The sequence below is a fragment of the Antrostomus carolinensis genome, unplaced genomic scaffold (assembly GCF_000700745.2).
Source record: "Antrostomus carolinensis isolate BGI_N321 unplaced genomic scaffold, ASM70074v2 scaffold74, whole genome shotgun sequence".
In the NCBI taxonomy this organism is placed as follows: Eukaryota; Metazoa; Chordata; class Aves; order Caprimulgiformes; family Caprimulgidae; genus Antrostomus; species Antrostomus carolinensis.
In genome coordinates this window covers 1-9,014 of record NW_010312584.1, presented here as the reverse complement: position 1 = coordinate 9,014, position 9,014 = coordinate 1, and the positions used below count along the sequence as shown (strand labels likewise).

At 41.8% G+C, this 9,014-nt stretch overlaps 1 protein-coding gene across 1 annotated transcript; it reads left to right on the top strand.

Annotated features, from left to right (window-relative positions):
• Positions 1-890: 890 nt before the first annotated feature.
• LOC114818534 (calcium-dependent secretion activator 2) lies at positions 891-6,122 on the top strand. Its single transcript, XM_029084753.1, has 2 exons — positions 891-989; positions 5,157-6,122. The coding sequence occupies exons 1-2, from the start codon at positions 903-905 to the stop codon at positions 5,325-5,327; spliced, it is 258 nt and encodes an 85-aa protein (XP_028940586.1). The 5' UTR covers positions 891-902; the 3' UTR covers positions 5,328-6,122.
• Positions 6,123-9,014: the final 2,892 nt, after the last annotated feature.

The window sequence follows — 9,014 nt, the reverse complement described above, 5'->3', positions numbered from 1 at the left end:
AACTCTTTTAATCTCTCACTGCTAAAATGAAAAAAAACCTCTCCCTTTTTACAATTTGACTAAATGACATCCTGTAAAATAGCATTTTACAGGAGGGGGAGGAAAACTGCTACTACTATGTTAAGTGAAATCTCTTTTAATCCAGTTAACATGAAAGAACTATTACAGTAGCTATTTGGATCTGGGCATTTTTTCCGGTAACATAGACACCAACAGCAGAGAGCTTGTTCTTACCGTATCCATTTGTGAAGCTTTGAGTGAAAACATACCCATGCCTGAGACACAAAAAGGAAATAAGGTAGGCTGTAATTATAGTTAGTAATTAACATAAAACCTTATTGTGTTTATTTTGGGAGGGGTGGAGTGGTGTTTTGATCATACTTAAATAGTTTTCATGGATTTCTAATTTTTTTTTCTTAAGAAAGAAGTGATTTAAAAGAAAAAAGCAAGATGTTCTATATTCTATATTTGATGCTGTTTTCCTGTTTGGATTGGAAAATCTAGGTATTGCAAAATGTCTCTCAAGATACCCTCCCTACCTGTGTTTTTCCCCTTGCTGTTTTAGCTGTCAAAATTCTCTCATGTAATTGTGTATTTAATATCCATTCTTACTGACAGATAGCAAAGTGCATAACGCTATTTTGCTTGAAAATGTTGTAACTGAAAGATAAAATGGCAGTTGCTAATTCATGTAAAGAACAGTCTGGGTCAAGTTATTTGATTTCCTACTGACCCATGCAATTCTCTTAACAGGAAATTATATCATTGTTGACTTCAAGTGCTTGTCTGTGATCATTTCAAAGTGTTTCATTACCTCTCATTACCAAATCTGTTAAATGAATACTGCAGGGTTGTTTGGCTTTTTTTTTTTTCTTTCTTTTCAGCAATGGTATAGCAGCTCCATGAAAGTCATATGCATGTGGTTGGGTGATAGATTAGACCTTCAGCTTCACATCTACCAGCTGAAGACTCTCATCAAGATAGTGAAGGTAAATAAAATGTGTTTGTGTTTAGACTGCATAGTGAAGAGAGAAAAGTGATCAGTATTAACATGGATAAGTATAGATCACCATAAAAGTTTAAACAGGTGGAATAAAGTTGTGAACTTTACTTTAGTTTTTGGTTGGGATTTTTTTTTTCACAGTTGTAGCAGATTTCAGAAGAAAAACAATTTATTAAAACCTCCAATGTTAATTATATGTGCACTAGTAATTGTCATCCATTCTGGACTCGGTGACAATTAAAATTGTTCCAAGGAATTTTAACAGATTACTGCTGTATGGTATTCCTAATAATTTACTATTTGTCATATTACTGATTATTTTTTACCTTAATAATCCCAATAGCATTCTTTCTCCATTTTTCCCACTCCTAAAAAGCAACTATTTTCTTTTTTATGCGCATGTGATTACCAGGTTAAATTGGAAAACAATATTCAATATATTAGACAACATTTTCTAATCTTTCGCACTCCAGGATAAGTATCAATAGAAATAACAGTTCCTCCAGTCCAGTCCTCAGTCATTTACACTGCCCAGTGTCAAACACTTCTAAGCAAAGTGTAAAATACCTTGCAATAGGCAATTATGGGTTAACCTACCATAAAAGAAAGTTTTCTCCTAACTCCTTTTCAGATCTTAGTGAATACCCTTAGGCAGGAGACAGAAAGCCATTTCAGATTTTTTTCCTTTTAATTCTGTCTTGTTTAACTCTGAACATTCTTGTTATTGGTATAAATGTGGAATAAGAAGCACCTGTTGTCAAGGGAGACCTTGATTTCTTCAAAATATTTTCTCATTAAATTAATGCAAAGCTGCAAAGTCAGAAGCATTTTAACTCATGGACACCAGAATTGCAACTGCAACTCAGGATTCACTGGCTAAAAGGAAAAAAATAAAAAAATTAAAAAAAAAGGAGAGAGAGAGATGCAAGAAAACAGTTATAATAATGATGGCATCACAGCTCCTTGAACCACCCAAGCTCACCTTTGCTATTTCTGACCTTAACTGTTTTCTCTGGGAACAGGATTTGGCTCTTCATTATATTATGTGCCAAAACAGCAAAAGCAGTTTGCTATTTCTCATTGAAAGGTTTAAAGCTCTTCCCAAGCAAAGGTAATCATCTTCTGGGAGGAAAAAAATGTTATAGGATCTAAAAACTGTGTCCAGTGAGATCGAGGAATGGGCAGACTAAATTATACCAGTTAAATACAACCCAGGAGATTAAAGGAAGGGACTTGGGCCCCAATGGGATGTACCCACATGTGCTGAAGGAGCTGGTGGAAATGATCACTAATCCACTCTCTATCGTCTTTGAAAGGTCTTGTAGAACAGGAGGGGTGTCTGAAGACTGGAGGATAGCCAGTGTCACTCCAATCTTCAAAAAGGGCAGGAAGGAGGATTTGGGCAACTACAGGCCAGTCAGCCTCACTTCCATCCCTGGGAAGGTGATGGAACAGCTCATACTTGATACCATCTCTAAGCAGTTGGAAGGAAAGAAGGTTATCAGGAGTAATCAACATGGTTTCACTAAGGGGAAATCATGCTTGACCAATCTGGTAGCCTTCTATGATGTCATCACCAGCTGGGTAGATGAGGGGAAAGCAGTGGATGTTGTCTACCTTTATTTCAGCAAGGCTTTTGATACTGTCCCCCACAACATCCTTGTAGCAAAGCTTAGAAGGTATGGGATAGATGAGTGGACAGTAGTACCCAGTGACAGGACAAGGGGTAGTGGGCAAAAATTGGAACACTGGAAATTCCACACAAACTTAAGGAAAAACTTATTTACTGTGAGTGTGTTGGAGCACTGGAGTAGGCTGCCCAGAGATGTTGTGGAGTCTCCATCTCTGGAGATGTTCAAAACCCACCTGGACACTTTCCTGTGCAATCTGTGTAGGAAACCTGCTTTGGCAGGTGGGTTGGACTAGATAATCTCCTGAGGTCCCTTCCAACCTCTACAATTCTGTCATTCTGTGACTTGTACAAAACTGAAGTTCAGGTGAATGAGCAGCACTGTCAACCAGCTTTCCTTCTGCAGCCTGGCAGAGTGATAAGCCTTGTTCAAAAGCAGTAGGCTCCTGGTGGCAATGGGAACACACTGGTTATGGCAGTAGCCTTTCTGTGCCCATACACCTGGTTTGCTTTGCACATAAATCCCAAGTCTGTTATTCCAAGGCACTGTCTGCAGATACAGGAGATTGAAGAAGATTATGTCAATCATGGAGGTTCTGGTCAATGTACTGGAAGATAGAAAATCTTGCCCACCTGTGTTTTGGTGGGTGAAAAAGATAAAACTGGTAAAACAGGAACTCAGCAAACAGGAGGCTGCTGGGAAATAAGAAATGATGGTTCAGTTAGAATATCATAAGAAGCTTTCACTGCCGCAGCCCAGCTGGGGAAAGGCCCATGGAGAAGCACAGATCCTCTAAACTCTAAAGTGAATGGAGGCACTTTTCCATTTGCTTTTGGAAAAAATTTGGAGCCTGTTTTGCCCTCTTGAAAATATTCCAAGAAAAGAAGTAGGAGGTCATTTTTAGGGGACATAGGATGAGTAAGAAATAGTTGATTCTTCCATGTTTGGATGCAGCAAAGGCAGTAGCATTATTAAGAATGACCAGAAGAAGAAACAGTGTTTGTTCCCATTAAAGCCAAGACTGAGGATGATGGCATAAAGATATCATTAGATGTCTGAGACACGTGCAGAGGGATGTGACTAAAGAAGGGTTGAGGACCAAGAGGAAAGTTACAGAGAAATTAAAAATTAAGCTTGGAAGTGAACATTATTACCCTGCAAATGTATGTCAAGAGAAGAGCAATGACTGAACCCCAGAGTGCTGGTCTGAGAATGGGAGAAATACAATGTAAAACTGAAATAAATTGCTGTAGGACCTGTTAGCAGCATGAAAGCAAACCAAATGCACAGTGTTATAAAAAGGGAATGCAATGATGACACTTGAGAAAGACCAGGCAGGGTACTCGCAGGAGTGCGTGAGCAAAACATAAGATGCATCTATTGGCTCTGAAGTTGACCTATGAAAGTCAAATAAATCTCGGTTCCAGTGATTCAAACAAAGTTTAAATAATCATTGTAGATAGTGGCAGAAAAAATTCTCTCAGCTGGATGTTGCCCATTTTAAGAGGTGTCTTTTGCAGTTCTCTGAACTATTGAGTGAAACAAGATCAGCTCTTTTCTCTTTTCTTTCTCTAAGGGTTGTGCACGGTCTCCCTCAGCAGAGGAATGGACCTGATAGTCCTTAATTATTTTCCATTTTCTTTTTGCCATAGTCTGTTCCATAAGCATGGGAACTCATAGTAACAGTTCACGCAAAATTAATAAACTAAGAAGTTCAACTTGTCCTTCTTAAGCTTTTTAGACTAATTTTGGGAAAGGTTATTTCAAATGTGATATAACTTTAAAATAAGGAAGACAGAGTAGCTGATTTTCTGTATGCTCACTTGAACATAACATCAATTAATAAAACAATTTCACTCAGAATTCTTACTTGATAGAAAGTCAAAGAAAAAAGTCATATCTGCTGGTTCATAGGAAGGCTGGATACCAAGGAAACAAAACTTTCTCAAGTGAAAGAAAAAAAAGATAAATGTAAATTTGAGTCATCATGGATGACAGAATGTAAATTAATTGACTGAAGCAGTCACCTGTGAAAAACTTACATTATAGAATGTATTTTTCCATATTTGGCACAGAAATGTGAAGACAAATGCAAATAAAAATCATATTATGGGTGAAGAGTCAGACACTTACATTTTTTGTGAAATGACAGAACTACCTGTAGCCAAATTCACATTTCAGTATGCAGTTAGAAAAATTCTTTGTTGGTTTCCTATTGAATAAATAAGATAAATGGAAGTTACTGACAAATCTGGGTTCCAGTTACCTAAATGTACTACAAAACACAATCTCTTAAAGGAACAACCATCAAAGTATGGCTTGTGGACTCTCTAGAGTTTATGGAAATCTCATGCAGCCCAGAAACTGGGACCACAAAATCTTTTATCATACTCCAGATGATACGTCCCTAACTGCAGGAGGAAAGAAGTTGTTCCGTTGGCATGCTAGAAATGGCCAGTGTATGGTGGAAGGTGACTCAGGCTTGCTCCAGTCCAATTCAGGATGTTTTATTTTTGCCACAGAAAACCTACCGAGACTTCAGACTGCAAGGTGTGCTGGAGGGAACGCTGAACAGTAAAACCTACGACACTGTTCACAGCCGTCTGACCGTAGAGGAGGCCACAGTCTCAGTCACGGATGCAGGAGGACTTCAGGGCATTACTATGAAAGACAGTGATGAAGAGGAAGGCTGATATTATTTCACCAGGAGTATGGAGTTCAGGGGTGATGGCCTGGCAGGGTTTTTGGGGGGTTTGGGGTTGGGTTTTTTTTGGTAACTTGTCCTTGTAGTTGCATTTATAGTTTTGCCTTATGATATAGGTGAGGAAATGTAATTTTCTCAATTTTTTAAAAACTGAAAGAAAGATTATCAGAGGAAAAGTGCCAAGGACTTTTTGAGAACAATGCTTGTAGCATATTTTATGTATAGCTTTGCTTAGAGCTGCAAGAACACTGGCATGGAGTTTGAGTTCCACTTGTGATTACATTCCTTTTCCCTTTGTTTGTTACCATGCATTCTTGTATCTCCATCAGATATTGATGTCCTGTGCAGAAAACAAAACGCGTGCCTCACTTAAAACACAATTATACAGGAAATCATTCTTGGAGTAAGTCAGTGCCCTAGGTGAAAAAATAGTGTGTTTTCAGAATTACACTTTGTTTACCTTTTTTGTGCTTAATTTTACATTATTATGTGATGTGCATTAAAAATTTTAATCTTGGTTCTTTGTATTTTGCGGTTGGTATATAAGTAGTAGGACTTCAAGGACAGTCAAACACGTACAAACTACTTAGAGTGTTGTTGTGTCTATTCATTTTGCAAGTTTAAAGATATCTCATCATGTTGGATGTCAGTAAGCTTGCTGTCAATGTTTCTATTTCTGTGAAAAATTTCAGGCAATAAGAACACATTTTGTCGTGACCACTTCTGTATCTACCCAAGTTTGTATAGAATGCTACAATTAAAAGATGTTTTCAGTATTTCAAACCATTTGAACTGTTGTATAATTCTTCATGAGAACAAGGTTTTTTTGTATTATTATTATTATATTTGGTTTATATAGTGATTTATAGCAAATATATGTCTGCTCTACAAACCAAATATATAGTAAACAAATATCCAAGGACACAATGCTTTTATAAAGAAAAAAAGCAAACAAAACTCCCTCAGTGATGGATGAACAGACAGTGCTTGCTGCCAACTTTCCTATGCCTTCAATATGAGCTGGAAAGAATTCAAATTTTCAGCAGTCAAAATTCATACAACTTACGAAAAATGCAGCAGGTTTGGTTTTGTTTTCTCCGGGAATGCGACTAATTTCTGGGTGTGTGTATACAAAATTGGAAAGAAGATAGAATAGAAAAATTATATCCAAAGAAGTCAGGAAGGTTGTGGAGGTCCTTGTTGAGCCATAGTGTTATACTTGAAGGGGTTTGCTGATGGACTGCTGAAGATCTGCAAGGCTGGTGTGAAGTTTCCCTGCAAGAAAAGGCTGTAGGACTTCAGGGATCTGTCGCAAGCCCATGGGGCTGCAGGAACTGAGAACAGGAGCTGTAAGGGTCTTTTGCAGCACTCCTGGAAGCTTGGACAAACAGGGATGGGCAAGTTATGCTTCTTCCTAGCGCATCTAGGGAGAAACCCAGAGAGGTGATTTTTTTCCTGTAGCAAATCAGCCTCCTCATCTGCATGTGAGTTGAAGTGAATTCAGCAAAAAGGGAGAGATGGGAGCTGGTGGGGACAGCCCATCTCCTCAGCTCTTTATGCAGCTGCAATCGAGTGCTGTTCCCCAAGTGCCCCAGGAGGCTGGGAGGGCTGGGGCGCTGGGCTTCTGCTCTGGGGCCTGGCCACCCACCCTGGGTGCCTGCAGCTGCAGGGAAATGCGCCTTTCGGGGAGCAGAGGGGTGGGACGCAGCTGCAGTGGGGCAGGGTGGGCAGGGTGCACACAGCGTGCTCCCCTCCATGGCTTTGTATTCACATTACCAGCTCTGCTGGGCTCTCGGCTGGAGGCAGCCTCAACACTATAGAAACACCACTTCCAGGCTGCCAGATGAATTTGCTGGTTTGAGCTTTGACAGCACTAAAAGAACCACATAACCCTTTCCCATCTCTCATCCTAGTTCTGTCAGTGCATGGAAGCTGACGGCATTTGAAGGGCCAGATGGGGCTCTGGCTGAAGCCCAGGCTCGGTACGGGGTAGCCCACCAGGCCAGGAGCTGCAGCCTCAACCCAAGTCCGGCTGTGGCAGGCAGCAGAAGAAGCCAGGCTGCCCAGCATAACACCCAACTCCCAAACCAAATGGAGCAGAGAAGACCAGTGCTGGTCAGGCCCAGAGAGAGCTTGTCCCTGCAAATATCCCACTGCTTGCCCTCTCCCCACCATCTTTACCTCCCTGAGACCCCATGGAGTAGCCAGTTTTAAGCAGGAGAATGCAGGTGTCACCACCATGGCCCTGCAGTGCCTGCCAAGACCTCCTGGTGCAGTGGCATGCCAGCTCCACACAGGGCTCTCAGCAGAAGCATTAGGAGATTTTTAGGGTTCTGAAGTGACTGGAGGGTAGGAATTAATATCAAAACTGGACACTGCCCCTAGCAAGTCATTTACAGTGTGAGGGGCCAGAGTAGGAACTAGAAACGCTGAGACAGAAGTGGTTGTCACCAGCACAGTCCAGGAGGTGATGGGTCCAACTCTTCTTCAGCAGAGACAGACCTGGCAGTAACCCATCTGCCCAGCCCTAGTAGCCAAAAGCCCTGGGGGAAACAGATTGATTTACACTCACCTCTAGTGTGGGCCTGGCCTCTGTCCCAAGTTGTCCCCATACTGAGAAGAGTTTCCTAGTAAGGGTAACAATACTCCCTATTGATTTGGACAATTACAGAGTAGGTTACAGTAATTTCACCTGTCAGGGCCTCAAGAGGACTTATAGGCCATCATGGTCCTGACTGGCTTCACCTGGAACCCCCACCCACAGCCTCTGCCCAAGGGACTCCATCTCAGCTTAGTCCAGGGCTGTCAGTCTCTTCCCTAGCAGTGCAGCAACGTTGGTTACTTGCTCAGCTGCAGCCCCACCTGTGCTTGCTTATAAGCCAGAGCCTGAGCCATGGATTGACTTCAGACCTGCCTGTTGATCACAAACAGGTTAGCGATCTGGATTTTGGGTTGCCACCAGCTCTGCTCCTGCCCTGGCTTGGCCTGCTCCCTGGCCACGGGTTGTAGAACCGTCCCTGGCTGGTGGGTCCCCCTAGTTCCCTGTCTCTTAGGAAGTAGTCAACCCTTATGCTTTGACATAATCTTAAAAAAAAAAGAAAAAAACTATGAATTTTTGTGGCTTGAAGTGGGTTTGAGTTACTCAAATTCCATGAAGCATGATACATGTACACCCCATATGTCAAGCGCTTTGCTATACAAGTTCATCTGCATGCAGTACTCGCAAGACATGTCTGTCAGTAAGCTCAAGATGAGTAAGGAAATAGTAAAAAAACCCAAAGATGATGTAACCACGAAGAAGTTACAAGACGTTTGTGATTGCAGCGAAATTAACTCAGGCACAAAGATAAGTTATTATTAGAAAGGCAGCACTGCAAACGTCACAGGGAGGCAGGTACAGAAATGACAGTGCTCCAAAGGTCATTCCATTTCTTATAAATTCACATATTTTCTTAGTAACTAGATTTGTGAAAGCGTGAACCAAGGCCGAGCTTGAGAAGGCCAGTGAGGATCTGTGTGACAGCTTCGGAGCCAGGCACGGCCGCGGCGAGACCCCGCTGGCGGGAGGCGGCTCCGCCGGTGCATTTAATGTCGGTGTTTAAACCCTCGGCACGCTCCCGGGGAGCGCGTCCGCCGGGCCGAGGCGACTGTCACCCCTCGGTGCGGGGCGGCCGCC

Bases quoted from the DNA above. Each gene is read 5' to 3' on its own strand.
- LOC114818534 (XM_029084753.1), top strand. From the start codon at position 903: ATGAAAGTCATATGCATGTGGTTGGGTGATAGATTAGACCTTCAGCTT. The intron at 990-5,156 runs GTAAATAAAATG...TTTTTGCCACAG, and splicing joins CTCTCATCAAGATAGTGAAG to AAAACCTACCGAGACTTCAG.